At 42.9% G+C, this 19,826-nt stretch overlaps 2 gene segments (V, D, J or C); both read right to left on the reverse strand.

Annotated features, from left to right (window-relative positions):
- Nucleotides 1-8,264: 8,264 nt before the first annotated feature.
- LOC101544165 (T cell receptor alpha variable 14/delta variable 4-like) lies at nt 8,265-8,766 on the reverse strand. The segment is given in 2 exon segments: nt 8,265-8,572; nt 8,718-8,766. Coding segments are annotated over 2 exon segments (357 nt in total).
- Nucleotides 8,767-14,942: 6,176 nt separating this feature from the next.
- LOC101544423 (T cell receptor alpha variable 5-like) lies at nt 14,943-15,438 on the reverse strand. The segment is given in 2 exon segments: nt 14,943-15,238; nt 15,387-15,438. Coding segments are annotated over 2 exon segments (348 nt in total).
- Between the last annotated feature and the right edge of the window lie 4,388 nt (nt 15,439-19,826).

Genomic DNA, 19,826 nt, shown 5'->3' on the forward strand with positions numbered 1-19,826 from the left:
AAGGAAGCCATGATCCAGAGACTCATTGTCCTTCTCTCTGGGAAGAGAGCATAAAACAACACTGTCAGAGCCATGCTGCAGGACCAGGCACCAGGCTGTCTCATTCAGGAGGGGAGCTGATGAGGGACACAGCCCCAGCAGCCAAAAATCTCTAAAACTCAACTTCTCTCATGCTCATGGCCACTCTCCACATGTTCGGGCCGAGACTTACCCATGAGTTAACTTTCTCCTGGACCACGCAGCCACAAACATGGCTGCAAAATAAGTCATAACTCACACCACTAATATTCCAAGAGTAGCGCATCATATTTGGTGAGGGTTTGCTGGATATTAATCCTAAATTTTTTAGGCTTCATCAATGAATTGCCCTTTTTCCTCCTCCCAGAGAAGCTTACTGTGCTCTTGCAAACATCCCTTATCCCCCGAATCATTCATTAACCTTTCCTTTGTGTTTTACACCTCATTGTCAGTGTTCCCCAAGACAATCTTGGTTACTTATAAGTCAAACTATGTTCTTTGCTTAAACACAGAAAGATCTTAATACTATACTCCTAATATTTGGGAGTTGATTGACTCTGAAATACGTCTACTCTGGGCATCTGTCACAATTACTTGATTCAGGCTCTGGTTTCTGAAATTCCTATTCCTAACACCCCAAAAGGGAGGTCCTGCCATGGGACTGGGATGGACCTGGGGCAAGTGGCAAAGCTACCCTAGAATCGGAATGGAACAGTTTAAAAAGCACAAATGCCTGATCTTGATGTCAGCTGTTATGACTTAAGATACAGGACTTCCATGGGGAAGGACAAGCTGAACAAGCCTGTGGACTTATTCTGAGATTTACGGTAAAAGCCTTGCTTGCTCACAGAGCCCAGAGAACTAAGTTTTGGGATCTTTAACTCTTACTGTGTTTATCCAAATGACTGCAAGTATTGGTTAGAAGTAGAATTAATTGTTTGACTAATTGTTTGACTTAATTATTATATAAATTTATATATATACATATATATTTGTATATATATGTATATATATATATATATATATATAGTAGAGAAAAAGAGAGAAGCAATAGAGATATCCCTTAGAAAAAGATCATCTTGAATTTATCTCTCCCAGACAGCTGTCTCTGCTGGAATGCTTTACCTCTGTAAATCACACGGTTATGCAGTCCTACACCTCTGGCCCCATCAGATGTTCTATAAGTATGCTAGCAGCCCTTCATTAAGTGGGTCACTTTTATCATCAGGCTTTCTCTACCATCTCTCTGTCTCTCTGCTGGGGAGGCCTAGGGAAGATGGGAGGTGGCTTTCGGCCACTAAGAGCATATGCATCATTGCAGAACCCACACATTATTTAACACACAGTTTAAAGTAGAAAGCAACCAATCTTAGAGAAAAATATATTCTTACAGATATATATACATATAATAATTATATATATAGAATATAGAGATATAAGCACACAAGATTTAACCTTCAACAACATATATGTAACCTCTTATAGAAGGGCTTAATGGCCCATGGGTGAATACAACAATCTTCCCACACTTTCCTCTAAGGAAACTTTCTTGGATCATTTTCAGTGGTTTATTCATAACAAACAATATGAAATGAATTATTTTGGTTCTGTTTGGGGGCAGGGGTAGGGGATCAGGATGGGAACATCGGAAATATGGTGATGGGAAGATGTTATGGTGGTGGGATTGGTGTTTGGATATTAAATATAATCAAATATTGTGAACTACTTTATAAAAATAAAATTTAAATTTTTTTTAAAAGAAGGGAGGAAGGAAGGAAGGAAGGGAGGAAGGAAGGGAGGGAGGGAGGGAGGGAGGGAGGGAGGAAGAAGGAAGGAAGGGAGGGAGGGAGGAAAGAAGGGAGGAAGGGAGGAAGAAGGAAGGGAGGAAGGGAAGGAAGGAGGGAGGGAGGAAGGAAGGAAGGGAAGGAGGGAGGAAGGAAGGAAGGAAGGAAGGAAGGAAGGAAGGAAGGAAGGAAGGAAGGAAGGAAGGAAGGAAGGAAGGAAGGAAGGAAGGAAGGAAGGAAGGAAGGAGTGTAGGATAACATGGCCTCGGGTAGTTTAGTTTATTGAGTTGTTCCCATCACAGTGCTCCCTTTCCTCTGTGTTTATTTGTAACTTCTTTCTTTGTGCTCTGTTGACTTGTAAATACTGTTTTTCTCTTCTTAAGTCCTTTGCATAGTTTAGTCAGAGCAATATCCTTTTTGTATGGGCACAGGAAGACAGTAGTAAATGCTATGCTTTTGTTATGTGGGAGTCATCTGACTCTAAATGATATTTTCCTCCTGGGCATCTGTTCTCTCAACCTAAGCCTCAGCTGCCCTTACTTCCTAGCACCCCCAAAAGCAGTGTCCCAATGTGGGACTGGATGGACCCAGGGCAAGCAGTGAGCTTTGTGCTTCTTATGTTGGTGGGCCTCATGGGTGACTTATGTGAAGCGGGGAGGAGAAAGACGGTCACTTTTTCCCCAACCGCTTCTGCCATCCAGGACCCAGGGTCTTGCCTCACTGAAAGGAATTTCAGGAGAGAGAGAGAGAGAGAGAGAGAGAGAGAGAGAGAGAGAGAGAGAGAGAGAGAGAGAGAGAAAGAGAGAGAGAGTAACATGCTCAAGAGAGAACCCGGGCTTCTCCGGGGGCGGAGAGAGTCCCTACACAAATCCCAGCATTAGACACAAAAGCATGAAAGTACATATCATCTCAAGAGGGGAGATGCGGGCAACACATATGCTCGGGCACTGCATGTGCTTGGCCATGTGGGCACAAGCAGTACATGGGCTCAGGCAGCCTATGCACGCCCTTCCTTTGTTCAAGGTGTCTATTTTAAGGTTTCTTCAACCTGCCCCCACGTGGGGCTTCTTTCCAGGTGAAAGTCCATTGCTAAGGAGGTTACCAGGGAGGTTGGGAGTGGTGATGATCTTTGGGCTGAATTAATCAGATTAAGGGAGAGGTCCTAGAGTTTGAGGAACTTCTTGGGGAGGGTTCCAATGTCCTCAGGGTCGCTGAAGGTCTTATCAGGTCTGTTTTCTGTATACACAGGGTGGATCAGTTTCAGGATTTTCCTCCCAGAAGTTCTATTGACCTAAATTTCATTGCCGAGGGCCTTTCCCTATCTACCAGCCTATATCACTACCCTGGCATCGAGATGGGCCTGGCCAAAGTGCCTAATGCTTAGCTGTAAGTTAAGAGTTTGGTCATGGACAGATGCTGTCATGATCCAAAAAGTAATAACTCGATTTGGACCCTGCTAGAGTTAAGAATGATTAATCTGGTCTGAGCTCTGTAATCTGAGTCTGTGGCAAGATGTCCCCAGGAGAGCTGCCCTATAAGCTTCAACGTATCTCTTACTGTGTGCATACAAAAATAACTAAAGGAGAAAAACACCTGAAGAGGTGTTTAAGAGCTGTTTTGCCCATGGGCTATCAAGAAGGGCTTCCTTACTGTTGTTTTTGCTTCCAGACTGGGTGGAACTTGGGCCTGGAGGGCAAGGTGGAGAGAGATAAATAGGGGTGGAGAGAGCGGCAGAGGAGTCAGAATCTAGGGAGAAGAGAGCTAACCCGGGCTGTGGAGCCCAGGCTTTGAGGCGCAGGACCGTGAGCTTAAGGAATGAGGGGCAAGGAGGAAGAATATGCTTGAGTTGCAAGAGACAAGATATGGAATAAAGGATAACTAATCAGTAACCAGCCTGGTCCTCAGCAGTCCAAATCCTGTCCATGCACAGCAGCTCAAGAGCACAGAACATTGTCATTACAATGGTTTTTTATATTTATGTTTTAGTTTGTTTCCCAAGCAAAAAGCATTTGTATCTTTTGCTATTCTGTATGAAAGACTAATTGTTCTACAGATTCCTTAATGTGCTAAAGCTTTTGAAATTTTAAAGAATGCATTGTGCATTTGATGCTAGTAATAAAATCGTGCAATTGTCTTTGTTACCAAATGAGAGTCTTAATATTTTAATGTTCACTTAGTGCAAATTGTGTCTAAATTTTAAACTTTAAAGAAGTCATGAAATAGCTAATTAGACTGTAGTTAAATGGCATATTTTTAGCAATAATCACCTATAGACTTTTCACAGTAACTATGCATCACTTGCCAATTGGGGATGCATATACCAAAGTGCTAGGATGTGTAATTTACATTAAAATTTTTTAACACAGATCATTAGATATCATTTACTTTTACAAGTTAAAATTAACTTCAACTTCTAGGAAAGTAGGTTGTGCTAATCAACAAAGCAAATTTCCTTGATTGTCAGCTAATTATTGTTGTTGCTCTGGGTGTGTGTAGGATAACATTGGCTGTAGTTTCTCCTGAGTGCAGGATGCTGAGGTTTATTGGGTTACACCCATCACAGTGTTGCTGAGGCACTCCCATTCCTCTGTGTTTACATTTAACCTCTCTCTGTGACCTCTTCCCCAACTGGTCAATCACCTTTATCCCCAAATCAGACTCTGTTGTTTTGTTTTTTTTTTAATTTATTTTATTGAATCACCATGTGGAAAGTTACAAAGTTCTCAGGCTTATGTCCCAGTTATACAATGCTCAAACACCCGTCCTTTCACCAGTGCCCATATTCCACCACCAAAAAAACCCAGTATACTTCCCACCCCCACCCCCTAATCCCCCACCCCCGCCTGCATAACTGATAAATTTCACTTCATTTTCTCTTTACCTTGATTACATTCCATATTTCAACACCAAGCTCACTATTGTTGGAGTTTCAACACAGAACTCACTATTCTTGCTGGAGTTTATCCCCCCAAAATACCGCCCTACTGACAAGGAAACATTTGATAATTAGTTTTCCACTAATTATCAAATGATGAGAATGAAGAGATATAAAGTTGCGCGGCCGCTACCATTTAGGATTTCTGTATTTTAGTAATTAAGTCCAGAGAGATTTATGTTGGAAATTGCCTCATTTCCCTTCCTGGGGCAGCATGGAGCAAAAGCTTAGTTCACAGTCTGGAACATGGCTGCAAGCACTTGCTGGGACCAGAAGTAATGTAGCTGGCTCTGGATCTTGGTCGTTCAGCATCAAAGCGGCTGTGCAAAAGTATGGCCACCTGGGTCGAATCTCGGTGGAGCGCGAGCCGGTATCGGCCTAGCCTGAGACTGCCCAAGCGTCCCGCTCTTTCAAGTTCAAAACATATTTTTTGTTTTGTATTTGTAAGTGAAATACTGCTTTTCTCTTCTTAAGTCCTTTGCATAATTTCCTTCAGAACAATGTCCTTTTTGTTCAGACACAGAAAGACAGTTAATGCTCTGCTTTTGCAACTTGGAAGTTAATTGACTCCTAATATATTCACTCCTGGGCATCTACTTTCTTGACTTAAGCCTCTGATGCCCTTTGTTCCTAGCACCCCGAAAGCAGGGTCCCCACAAGGGACTGGATGGGCCCAGGGCAAGCTGTGAGCTAACCTGGCATCGAAACAGGTCCTGCCAAGCACCATAGTACTTAACTCTAAGTTAAGATCACGGTCAAGGACAAATTCTGTCATGATCAAACGAATATACTGGATTAGGACCCAGCTAGGATTAGGAAAGTCTAATCTGGCCTGAGCACTGGAGTCTGAGATCTAGAGTGCGATGTCCCCAGGAGAGCCACCCTACAAGCTTAATATATCTCTTCCTTTGTCCATTCAAAATAACTAGAAAGATTATTTAGAAGTAAGTAAATCTAAGATGGTTATTGGACTAAGGAATGGGGAAGCACACCCCTAGGTGGTATTTCCCCCATTGAGTGGATCTCCTGGCTGCAGGAGATCTTCCTCTTATCTTAGAAGGGCTTCCCTGGAAGGAAGGGCTTTCATATATTGATTGTATTACCTCATCTGGGTGTAGTTGCTGCCCCCAAAGCTAGCAGGTTCTGCATGAGATGGAGCACTGAGAGACTAGCATGGGGCACAGGAGGAGAGGGATTTGAATGAGGGTCAGTATGAGTCTGGAATGGGGAGCTTAGTGAGACTGGAACAGGTATGTGGGGAGAATGGAATAAATGGTAACTGATCACCAACCAGCTGGGTGTCCCTGTTTTCTCCTTCCTGCATCGGTTGGCAGTGTCGGATGCGGACTGGGATCAGGAAGTGGTTCATGGCCACCGAAAGCATGTGGTGGGAGAGAGACCAGGTTGCCACTGCTGCTGATGATCACTTTTTAATCTTGTGATTACACAGGTGGGGCATTGTTCAGTTTGGGGACCACACACAGCGGTGCTCAGGAGTTGACTCTTGACTCTGCATTCAGGGATTTCTCCCTGGGGGCTGAAGAGAACCCTATGGATGCCAAGGGTTGAGCCCAGAAGGGCTGCACGCAAGTACTCTACCCACTGTCCTATCACTTCAGCCCCAGTTGTCAGTTAATTTTATAACAGGAAACTGTGACAGGGTACACTACAGTTTGAATATCTATACTTAAGCAGAACCCCAAATTTGATGTAATCACATATGGTATACCCAATTAGAGTTTCTATTGACAAATTCCTAGCATGTTAAATAGCATAATGCATCTTAGAAAGGCACTTATTAAGGGACTTAGAAAAACACTGCCTGTCTGAAATATTTTAGGAATTGTGATAGTTAATTTTTCTACTTAATTAATTAGGATGTGGAATATATAAATAGCTAACCAAACAATTTTTTCTGGGAGTGCTGGAATAGATTAGTAGTTATATCATAGAATGAGTAAAGATCACCTTCACCAAAGTGGGTGAACATCATTTAATCCATAAAGCTTTGGAAAGAACAAAGAGAGAGAGAGGGGGAATTCTCTTTCCTCTGAGCAGATATAGCCATCTAATTTGTTCAAACATTGGCACAACTCAGATCTCTAGACTCAGATCTTCAGTTCTCAGATCGTTAGTCTCAGACTGAGACTTACACGATCAGCATCCCAATTCTCAGACCTTTTGACTCAGACTGAATTACACCACCATCAATCTTCATGTCTGTCTGCACATTAACAAACACTTTTTTAGGCAGAGCACATGTACACAAATACATAGATTTAAAAAGAGATTCATTATCAGAACTAACTTTGGTGGTAATCAAGAAAGTAAAGGTTTCTATATATTCAAACGAATATTAACAGTGCTAAAAATCAAGCCATGGGAAGGGAAGAATATTTGCAAACCACTATATATTTAAATGTGTGTGCGCATATATGTATGTGTATATATATATTTATGAATAACATATATATACATATATAAGAAAATCATCCAATAAAATTATTTTCAAAAATAAGCAAAATAATTTTTAAAAGGTAGAATAACTGGCCAGGGAATACCTCAAAGACCACATGTATCTCTTATATGCAGGAAGTTCAGGTTCAATTCTCAGCACCATGTGATTCTCCAGCACCTAAAAGGATGACTCCAAGCAACAAGGAGTAGCTAGGATCACCAACAGAATTGACCCCTAAACTAACAAACAAAAAGCAGACGAGGAACAAAATAGACAATCCCCCACATAAGACCAAAGAATATGTGCAAAATACCCTCCAAAAACTCAGGAAATACAAACCAGATTAAACAATGAGATATCACCTCATAACCTGTCAGAAAGGATTATTATCAAAAGTAAAAAAAGACAGTGATTTTAGGGATATGGGTTAATTTGAACCCATCTGCACTGTTGGCAGTAATCTGTGATGGAGCATGCCCCTTTGAAAAAATGTGAAGGTTCTTAGAATGTTATTTAGCTGGTTAGCTCTTCAATCTAGTACAAAATTCTGTATATCTCTGAACAGAAAAATATTTCAAATGTAAGAATGTGACAGGTGAATGATAATTCTGGGCAGAGGCAATGAACCCAGTATAGCAGTATTTTTGGTTAGTATTAGCCTCACAAAATGACCACGTGGCTCTGGACGCTCTCCTGGCAGTTCTTATCCAACCAGCAGTCACCTTAGTATAAGCCCTGATGACGCAGTGGTCCCCCAGCCCTGTAGTACCAAACATTGGTTCAAGCAGTGCTCCTTGGCATTCAGGAGCATGGAGTGCAGTGCTCAGAGACTTCTAGGTCACACCCAGAATTACTGGATGGACCATGTGGTGCTGAGGATAAATCAGGGCACTAACTCTCTGGAGAGGTTCTCACTTAAACTCACTGTTTCTCTTTGACTCTACCCTTGAGCTGCCATAGTCCAGCCACATCCTCTCTGCAACCGCAATTCTGTGCTTTGGTTCCTGCAGCAGGAGGATGCATCAAGCATTGCCCTGGGGTTGTGGTACGCCTCCCTCTGGCACACCACTCACTGTGCCTCACTGAGTGCACAGAAATACACTGCAGAGTCCTCCACCTGGGAGGCTGAGATGACAAGTTTGATGGATTTGCTTGCCTCCTGGAAATCCACTGAGTAGCGACCTTCTCTCACATTTTCCTTGCCATAGGAGTCCTGACGAAGAAGGAAAATCATTTCCCGATGGTTAGGCTGCTTGTACCAAAAGAGACTGTAGCTGTAAGAGGTGGTATTATACATGCAGTCCAGGGTCACAGTCTCTGTCTCCTGCACTTGTATGGGAGATTGAGCTTGTTCTACATTCTGGGAAATACTGGATCCTGGAGGAAAAAAAAACAGATAAGAGGTGTGGGACAAGAGAATCTCTATTGCAATCTGCTACCCTCCCTCCCAGTACCCACAGGACACTGCTGTATCCAGTCCTTTGGCCATGGAGGAGGCACATTCCCACAGGGCCATGCTCACCTAGCCACATGGAAACCAGGAACACCTTCAGAGCACTGGAGAGCAACATGCCTCAGTTCTTCCACCAGGACAAAAATGTCTTCAATATCAGAGCTCTGCACGGTGAGGTGAGTCTGACTGGGTGAGGGAAAACTGCTGTGTCTGTGCTGCTGCTGCCCCCTAACAGGAAACAGGGGGTTCCTGGTACAGCAAGTTGGTGTGTGTCAGATCAAACTTCCCCTGTGCTGAGAGGCTCGCCCAACCACATTCCCCTCATTTTCACTACCCAAGTCCTTCTCTGCACATAATTATATCGGGGAGGCGGGAGAAATTTATGGTTACATTAATGTGATATTCTCGATAAGAAAAAAATATAAAAAAGAATGAATTGTGCCTTTCCAAGACATAAGCCTGGGAGAGAAAATGATAATAAGATGGTAACTTCCCAGGGCTAGAGCGATAGCACAGCAGGTAGGGCATTTGCCTTGCATTCGGCTGACCCGGGTTTGATACCCAGCATCCCATATGGTCCCCCTGAGCATTGCCAGGAGTATTTCCTGATTGCTTGAGCCAGGAGTAATCCCTGTGCATTCCTGGATGTGACTCAAAAAGAAAGATAACTTCCCAGAACAAGCACAGTGATTTTGCACCATAGTTGTGTGATGCTTACATGACCTAAAACTATATGAGAAATTGAAATTCTCACATACAGTTGCACAGAAATATAATCAATTTCTACATGATTTTTGAGAAAAATCATTGAGATGATAATGTACTGAGATCTATTTTTATAACTGGGTACCAGTAAATACATTACCTTGTTTTCCAACTTGGAAAAACCTCATCCTTGAAGGGTAAAATAAATAAAATGAAATCAGATCCAAAATCTCCTAGCCTTCAAATGTCCTCAAATATATAGGTGCTAAGGAGGGTAAATTAAGTTCTGATTAAGTCATGATCCTGAGATGGGGTGAAATTTCTGGATTATTTGTCCTAAATGCAATGACATGCATAATTTAAGTGAGAGGCAGTTGGAGATTTGCTAATGGAAGAAATGAAATTGAAGCAGGCAATAGGTAGATTGAGTAGGGCCTTCATGACTATCATTTGTTCTGGGAAACAAAGTTTCCAATAGCCCCCAGACTGAAAAAGCCACCTTGTGAGCATAGGAACTAAGACTTGATAAAACCTTTATCTGAGCCAACATAGACTCAGAAAATTACCGGATCCCTCTCAGAGACCAACTCTAGCAGAACAAAGGCCTGGAGAGGATTTAAGCAAACCATCAACTACTCCCAACTCTATCCCTTGGCAATCACTGTAGCAACAGTGTCTTACCTAGGCAAAAAGACACACATTAGCAGGTTGGGGAAACTCTGTAAGAGTCAACTTGAACAGGGGAAGTACTCACACGTGCTGCCTGAGTCCCTGTATTGCCTGTGCCCACGTGTAATTCTGGGATGTACTGGGGTTGCCATGTTCTCTCTCTCTCTCTCTCTCTCTCTCTTGCATCTGCATCTTTCTCTCTGTCTGTCTCTCTCTCCTCTGTCTCTGTCTCTCTTTCTTCTCTGTCTCTGTCTCTCTCTCTTCTCTGTCTCTGTGTTTCTGTCTCTGTCTCTCCACCACTTTCCCCTTCATCAAAACTTGAATAAAATCTTATACTCTACTGATAGTCTGCTGATATTCTTTTCTCTGAGAGAAAGATGAAAACCAGAAAGACCTGGGTATGGTCCAGGACCAACTTCCCTTTCCAGCAAGGAGCAAGTTCCTGGCAGTCCTAGATTTCTCCAGCTGTTCCCTCAAGGCAAAGGTAGATCAAGAGGAAGTAGCAGATCCCCCTCTACAGGCTGTCTCCTGTCTCCTCCCCACTCCATTAAGTCACCCAGGGACCCACAGGCATCAAAGCAAGATAATGGAGAAAGAGATTAGAGTGACACACCCCCAAACCAAGAAATGCTGCCAGAGGAAGGGACCGGTTCTGTCCTGGAGCCTCTGGAAAGGGGCATCCGTGCCAACACCTACATTTCATTCAGCACAAGAAAAACAATTTTCAACTCCAGGCCTCCAGACCCATGACAGAAAAAGACCTCTATTGCTTTAATTCATCAAGATTATGGCAAATTATCCAGATAATAGAAAAAAATTATCCGTGGGGGAAGTTTAAACCAGAATTGTCTGTGTCAGAATAAGTCTTAGACACTCACCCAAGAGGAATTTTTTTTCCCTTGCATATAATAAATTCTCCCCAAGAGTGAAAAGGCACTTCAAAGCAATGGTACCAGAACCTTCTCTCTCCTAATTTGAATTAAAGAAGAAACCCTAAACTGAGTCTTGCTTCCCTCTCCTTCCCTCTCCTTCTGTTAGGATTCTCTAAGAAACAGTCTAGCTAAGAGTCATCATGTTTCCTGTCACAGGGGCTAGTTCTTACCCTGAGAGAAATAGAAAGCCAATTGTGTTTGAGGACTGTAATACTGATTTTCTTATTCAGATGTGTCCATTTCAATTTAAGTTTCCTTATACTCTTAAATTTATTAACAAATAATTAGCACTCAGGACTAAGCCAAAACATATCAGCTCACCATAGGAGCTGCTTTGAGAGGCAGATTCTTCAGTATTATCATAGAAAAAGGGGGGATGTGAGAAGGGGCTAACTCGCCTCTTCTCACTCTGGCCTTAAAGTTTGTAGGAGACAACTCAGGCCAGGAAGGATATATGACTTAACTGAGCTAATTGGTTAATAGCACCACCTGGTGGGAAGCAGCTCTGGCCATGAAGGATATGTGACTGAGCTAATGGACTAAAGGTACTAACTGGCATTTACATAGACACGGGGCTGGAAAGTTAGGAGTCAATGCACTCGTGTCTTGTATCCTGTGTCTAACTGATAAGAATCTTTCTGGATGTATGGGAATGCCTTGCTTTCTTGATGTACGGGAACTGGGAATGACTCCCTAATTGGAAATGTTTTCTTGATATATTGTTCCTATATGTTTTTGTTCATTTATGAAATATTTGAAGTTATTTCTGCCTTCGGAATTGTTTATCTTTGTGCCTACTCCTGAGGCCCGTGTGCCCAGAGGGGCTGTATAAACCCTCTGCTGTAAGCCCTTGGGGCCAAGCTCTGGCCTCCTGCTTCGGCAGGACAGCTCGGCCCCAGCTAGCTGGAATTATAAAGTCTCGGTGTGTGTTTCGCAGTCCTGCTGGACTCTTTGTCTTTCTGAATACTGAGGGGTAGTCTCGGTCCTAACACTGCCAACTTATGCATACTTAGAATATGAGGGAATATTAAAAGGATCTGAAGAGCAGCTTATTCCTGTCCCATGGGAAAATGGTTTAGGAATTAATCTTAATTAAAAAAAAAACATAGGGGCTGGAGTGATAGCACAGCGGGTAGGGCGTTTGCCTTGCACGCGGCCGACCCGGGTTCGAATCCCAGCATCCCATATGGTCCCCTGAGCACCGCCAGGGGTGATTCCTGAGTTCATGAGCCAGGAGTGACCCCTGTGCATCGCCGGGTGTGACCCAAAAAGCAAAAAAAAAACAAAACCAAAAAAAACCCCATAATTTTCATTCATTTTTTGAGTTGGGTAAAATTAAAAACAAATACGAATAAAATTTTCACACATACAAATGATAATCATTTCATATTGTAAATATAACAATAAAAATAAAATATCTTGGGATAAATACTAAAATAGTAAAGAGGTATGGGTCGTGTTCCTGATAAATTTTTTGAATAATCAACTGTCAAATATTAGACTTTGTTATTAATAAAGAAATTTAAATTTAATTAGCTGTATTAATTTAATTTAATTTAACTATATTAATAAAATATGGAGAAATTAAAAAAAAACATATTTTTTTCTTTGCTTTTTGGGTCACACCCAGCGATACACAGGGGTTATTTCTGGCTCATGCACTCAGGAATTATTCCTGGCGGTGCTCGGGGGACCATATGGGATGCTGGGAATCGAACCTGAGTCAGCCGCATGCAAGGCAAACATCCTCCTCGCTGTGCTATTGCTCCAGCCCCCAAAACATATTTCTGAGCTGAATCTGAATGTCATTCTATAATACAGTTTCATATAGTAAGTTTCTTCAAGCACACAAGAAATATAAACATGACTAGCATCTAGGGGAAAATTCTGGTGAAACTATCTCAACAAAAAAAGTGGCCTAGAGAATATAAGAAGAGATGTCAATTTTTACCAGAGATGTACAAATATGTAAAATTTTATAACAAATAAAAGCAAAAGTTACTTTTTTTTTATTGAATCACCAAGTGGAGGGTTACAAAGTTCTCAAGATTATGTCAGTTATACAATATTCAAACACCCCTCCCTTCACCAGTGCCCATCTTCCATTACCAACCCCCCCAGTATATCTGCCGCCCCCTCCCACCTCCCTAGTCCCCACCCTAGTACGTGATAAGTTTCACTTCATTTGCGCTTATCTCGATTACATTCCATGTTTCAACACACAACTCACTACCGTTGCTGGGGTTTCCCCCCAAAAAGAAAAAGACAGTCCTATTGCCAATGAGGCATTTGATAATTCTCCATTACTAAGCATATAGAGATCTTAAGTCCTGCTGTTTGTTACATAACTTTTCTTTTTCCCCCTTGCCCCGCGCCACCGAGTTCACGCCTGTTTAGTAATCGCCACGCTGTCTGACAAAGGGAAAAAAACCGAAGAGGATGGTTATTTCCCGTCATCAGCAAGCGTGGGGCTCTGGCTTAGTTGATAGTCTAGTAGAGTGTCTGGAAGCAGTTTCTGGAACCAAAGCTCTTGCGCTGATATCGGCTCCGGCTCGAGATACCACCAGCGTCCCGCTGGTCCATGTACCTAATTTTTCCCCTTATTTCCCATTCCCACGCCACCTGGTCTGTTTGCTTAATGGACATCACACTATGTTTGACACCACGCCACGTTTCTTCCCGAGAAAGAAGGATATTTCTTCTCAGCCGGCGTGGGGATATAGCTTAGTTCAGTCTAGAGAGATGGCTACCATTTTGATTGCCTTCAATATTTCAACAAAATACTTACTATTCTTGTTAGGATCACCCACAAAAGTCCGACCCATTAAGAAGGAACCATTACATACTGCTGATACTAAGATGACATTAGGTCGCGTGGCCGCGGCAGCGGCCGCGCGGTTTTGGGTTTCTGTCTAAAGTCCAGGGAAATAGTTGAAGGAGAGAGAGAGAGAGATTTCCGCACGGGGGACCTGGCGGAAACTCTCAAGTCACATACTGCAGGTTGCTGGTGGGCTGCCGGTGTCCCAAGCAGCTCCATCCTCTTCGTCAGTCATTCTGGGGGTGCGGGCGCGGAGAAATGGGAAAGCCCACGTGGCTGCACTCTCTTTAAGTGTCCGATGTGGGCGGAGACCGGTACTTCCCCGCCCTCGATCCCCCGCCAGCCGCGCCGCGCACTTGGGTGCGTCTCTCCATTTTGTGCTCAGAAGTGGGGTAGATGCTGTGCTGTGCCCAGAGGTTGAGGGGAAGAGAGATAGATTAAAGAAAAAAAAAAAGAGAAACGCCAGGCCCCCGCTCGGGGGACCTGGCGGAAACTCTCAAGTCACATACTGCAGGTTGCTGGTGGGCTGCCGGTGTCCCAAGCAGCTCCATCCTCTTCGTCAGTCATTCTGGGGGTGCGGGCGCGGAGAAATGGGCGCAAAAGTTACTTTTTATGTGACAAAGGCTCAGAAACACATTACAAATATGGAAACGCAATCAAGAAATTTAGATTGCTCAATTCAAGATAGAATGTTATGTAGAAAAAAATTAAATTCTAATTATACAATGATTTGTAATGACAATAAAAACTTAATATAAGCAATAAAATTATCTGGGTTTATTATGCAATTCATGTGTTTATATTTTATATTTAACCTGTAATGTTCTATAAAATACCATGAATTACTGAAGACAAAAGATAAAAACTATTCATAGAAGAAACTTAACCTTGTTACAAAGGATTAGTTAATGAGCAAAGACTGGAAAAAAATGTAGAATTGCCCTCAGGTACTTTATTTTAAAATAACACAAACGAAATTTCTTCAAGGATTCATTCAGCAACATTCTCTGAACAAAAGTTTTAACTCTTTCACATCTGCATGAATCTGACTTATTTTCCTCATTTACTGTCTAACACATTAGCTTCCACCGCAGACAAACATAACTGCACCAAAAAAAGGGGCCTGCCCCCAAAACTTGGGTTTCAGCACAGGCTGCAGGTGCCTGAGAATCAATGTGTTCTCTCTGCACAGAAGTAGACAGCTGAGTCTCCGGGCTGGGTGTCTGCGATGTGCAGGGAAAGATGTTTCTCATCCTTCTTCAGTAAGACTTTGTATCGTTCATTTTGTTCTTGTGGCTTTGTTGAACGAATGTATATAATCAGCTGGAGACTTTTCCCGGGTTCTTTCTTATACCAGGGGAAGTAGTCTGAGGCACCGTTTGAATAGGTACAGTTGATGACAGCCTTGCTTCCCTGCTGGACACTCAGGGAAGGACTCTGCTCTATCTTCTCTCCTCCACTGACACCTAAAGAGAAAGAAACCGTGACACTATGAGAATAGGTCGCTACATACCAGAATGTATCTGTACTATAGGACTAGAGAAAACCTCGATCAAGTCTTCTTGGGCTGCTAACGTTTATCTTCTTACTGATTTCCCCAAACTCTGAACTCACAGCCCATCCGCAGCCACAAGAACAGGAATCCGGCTCCAGTGGATGGCTTCATTGTCCCTCCCGTTAAAGACCAAGCGTGGACCTGCAATGCCCAGCTGACAAAGGTGCTCCCAATGTTAAGTTAGTCCTTCTTCTCCTAACAGCCAGTGCTTTCTAGCATGAGCTACTCAGCCAATGAGAGATGCTTCTGCCACAGGCTGTTCTTACTGAGCCCCTGTTCTGTGGCAACAGGGTGCACTGCCATCTTGTGGTCACATCGGCAACTACCGAACTTGCAGGGACCATGTGTTTTGTAGTCCTTTGAGGGACTCAGACACACAAAAAGAAAGCAAAAGTCACATAAATTAGGACTGGGTTCAAAATCTAAATGGAGAGACCAGGAGTTTTATATCTGCGTGCCACTGGGTCATGGTGAGTAAGTAGGAAACAGGTAAATGCCCTTGGTGTTAATGGCAGATGTGATTTACAAATAAATGATAAGTCTGAAAAGCTTCATGTTCATCCACTGTATCACTGTATCACTGTCATTCTGTTGCTCATTGATTTGGTTGAGCCAGCACCAGTAATGTCTCCATTATGAGACTTGTTGTTACTGTTTTTGGCATATCAAGTACTCCACGGGTAGCTTGCCAGGCTCTGCAGTTTGGGAGGGACTCTTTCCTTAGCTTGCTGGGCTCTCTGAGAGGGCCAGAGGAATCAAACCCGGGTCGGCTGCGTGCAAGGTGAATGCCCTACCTGCTGCGCTATCACTCCAGCCCATAAAACTAAGAAAATATATTCCTTACTTTCCATCTAATTAGCCTTCTATCCTCGTGTTTCATGAAGAATGTATTTTTCTAAATGGAAATGTAACCCAACATGAGAATTGTGATAGGAAAAACGCTCAGTATTTGAAAGTTCTTTTATCTCCAACCCTCCTTTTTTAGAAGAAAAGAGGTCTTGCCCAAAACAAATAACATTGCTCATTTCTAGAACTGAGATCCAACAATAAAAAAATGTGAACTCTTTATTCAATAAAGACTACTATATAAAAGGAAAAGATCAAATCTCAATGATAAGGAATCAAAGGGGTAGCCTGGTTTGTTTTATATTTCAACTATAGGAAATAGATTGACCGGTAGATTTGGTTGATTTGCCATGAGAAATTAGGTGTGATAAAATCTATTCCAAGGTAGCACTGTAGCCCTGTCATCCCGTGGTTCATCGATTTGCTCGAGAAGGCATAGTAATGTCTCCATTTTGGACTTGTTGCTACTGTTTTTGGCATATGGAATACGCCACGGAGAGTTTGCCAGGGTCAGCCATGTGGGCGGGATACTCTCAGCAGCTTGCCGGGCTCTCCGAGAGGGATGGAGGAATCAAACTCATGTCAACTGCGTGCAATGCAAATGCCTTACCCACTGTGCTGTCACTGCAGTCCATTTGAGGTCACTGTCACTGTCACTGCCATGTTGTTGCTCATCGATTTGCTCAAGCGGCACCAATAATGTCTCCATCGTGAGACTTGTTGTTACTATTTTTGGCATATTGAGTATGCCACGGGTAGCTTGCCAGGCTCTCCAAGAGGGGCGGAGGAATTGAACCCAGGTTGGCCACATGCAAGGCAAATGCCTTACCCGCTGTTCTGTCGCTCCAGCCCAGTTCATTTGAGGTATGTGTACAAAAATGTATTTCTATATATGTTCTTCATTTGAATGACCTTTGTTTGATTTATCATCTACCCTTATATTATTCAATACGCAAATACTTCACCGGACAGATTTCTCTTTCATTAAAGACATATACTTTAGGTCAATATTTTGCCTTTTACATCACTGTACCCAGCATTGAATGTTACCATCTGAAAAGGCTTTTAGAGATATGCTACAGAGATGCCTCCAATCCTACACCAGGCTGTTTCATCTGGGGCCACCCAGAGCAGAGCAGGTGAGTTCCCCTTCCTGCCCCAATGGAGGTAGCCCCAGCAGCCGAAAACCTCCAGAACTAAACTGCCGCCATGCTCATGACCTCTCTCCACATGCTTGGAGGAGCCACACGCGTAAGTGAATCTATTCCTGGACCTTGCAGCCACATCGCAGTCATGTGACATGTCATACTTTATACCACTGATTTACCAAGATTAGCACACCACATTTGATGGGGTTTAAAGTAGAAGGCAACCAATCTTTGGGGGAAATATGTATACATGTATGTGTATATATACATACACACATACATTTTAAGAACAAAAGACTCAACCTTTAGCAACATGTTACTAATCAATTATAGAAGGGTATAATGGCTCCTGGGTGAAATGCAGTCTTACACACTCTCCTCTAAGAAAATTTTTTTGGATCATTTTTAGCAGATTATTCATAACAAGCATTACAAAATTAATTACTTCAGTTCTGCTTTGGAAGCAGGTTTTTTGGGTTCGGGATGGAAACATCTGACATATGGTGGTAGGAAGTTATAATTGTGGTGGGATTTGTATTCAAATATTAAATGTAATTGTAATCAATTATTGTGAACAACTTTGATCACTTGTATCACTTGTCATCCCGTTGATCTTCAATTTGCTCAAGCAGGCGCCATTTCTGTCTACATTCATCTTGTAATGTGCCAGAAAGCAACCTGGAGTGTGGAGTGTGGCGGCAGTTGGGTAGTGGAGGTTGACTGCCGGGGCTGGGTCCCTTGGGGCGGGGAGGGTTCTCACTGTTATGCAATGCTATTTCAATTAAACTTTTTTTAAAACAATAGAACTATAGAATTGTAAAACTGGAGTTAATGAATGACTATACTCAAATACAAAGCAAAAAAAAAAAACTTTTCTTAAACAACTAGATTGTTCTAAATTTCAACACTCTTCTCCAAGTAAGTTTATACATTCAAAATTCCCAGAAAGGGGTGACTATGGCATTTGTGAGAATCAATGAAATTAAAAATTTGTGGCCATTTTTCAAAACCCAGAAAAACAGTGTGTCATTCAGTAATAAAACACAAAGTTCTTTTAAAAAATATCATCCTCTTTGGGGCTGGAGTGATAGCACAGTGGGTAGGGCGTTTGCCTTGCACGCGGCAGACCCGGGTTCGAATCCCAGCATCCCATATGGTCCCCCGAGCACTGCTAGGGGTAATTCCTGAGTGTATGAGCCAGGAGTAACCCCTGTGCATCGCCGGGTGTGACCCAAAAACCAAATAAATAAATAAACATTTGTTCGAGCGGGCACCAGTAGCGTCTCTCATTGAGAAACTTATTGTTACTCTTTTTGGCATATCCAATACACACGGGTAGCTTGCCAGGCTCTGCCGTGCGGGCTTGATACTCTCGGTAGCTTGCCAGGCTCTCCGAGAGGGGTGGAGGAATCGAACTAGGGTCGGCCGTGTGAAAGGTGAACACCCAACCACTGTGCTATCGCTCCAGTCCCTGGGGATACATAATCAAAAGTAAACATTTTAATTCTTATATCACTTGTATCACTTGTCATCCCGTTGGTATTCGATTTGCTCGAGAAGGCGCCAGTAATGTCTCCATTCGTCTCTGTCCCATGCTAGTGTAGCCGAATGTTATCTGCTTGCTCAAGGAACACGAATAGCCTCAAACCATTTGTTTGACTTTTCATGGAATCCAGTTAATAACAACTTTAGTCCAGTGGTCATATTTAAATCGCATTATGTGTCTAGCCCACCTGATTTTCGATGCGATGGCAAACGAGACAGCGTCCCTGGTTCTTGATCGTTGACAGAGGTCAGAACTCCGAATTCCTTCTCTCACTTGAGTGAAATATCTTATTGCGGCGAGCGGGCCTTCAGAATATAGCTTGCAGTCAAACATTCGCATAAACAGGTTGAGAAAGCCATTTTACAAGAACCGGAGGACTGGAACATTTTTACGAGAGTAAGATGGTTAGTCAACAGGAACAGATAGATCAGTCTTCTGGTTATCTACTGTTATCTCCCCTAGTTGCCCCGGGTGCCATTAGTTACTTCTAATTTTACCTTAAGGCCATGACACAAGTAGATTGAAAACTAAGCATACATAAGCACTGTGGAGTTACAATAAAGTAGCTTTTGCTCACCTCTCTCTGTCTGTGTGTGTGTTTGTCTCCCCTCTCCCTATCACTCTCTCACCCTCTCCTCGTGAACCCCGTTATCTGATTCCGTGGGACGGACAGTTGGTGCCTAACATGGGCCGAGGCACGAGGGACCCCTGTGAAGAGTACCGCTGGAGAAGTGGCCACGTTCATAGAAGTCACCACTGTAGGAGTGGGCGAGGACTTCAGGAAAGGTAAACCGTGATAATCCCCATGTGTTTCAACCTAGATCTGGAATAGACTAGGTGGTCGGAGGACCGGCCTAAAAGAAAAGCTAAGGTAATTCCTTGCTTTTCCATCTTCCTTTCTCCCCCACCACCCTGCCCTTTGGTGTGCTTGACATCTATTCCTTTCATTTGCGTTTTGC

Source organism: Sorex araneus, chromosome 3 (genome assembly GCF_027595985.1).
Source record: "Sorex araneus isolate mSorAra2 chromosome 3, mSorAra2.pri, whole genome shotgun sequence".
NCBI classification, from domain to species: Eukaryota; Metazoa; Chordata; class Mammalia; order Eulipotyphla; family Soricidae; genus Sorex; species Sorex araneus.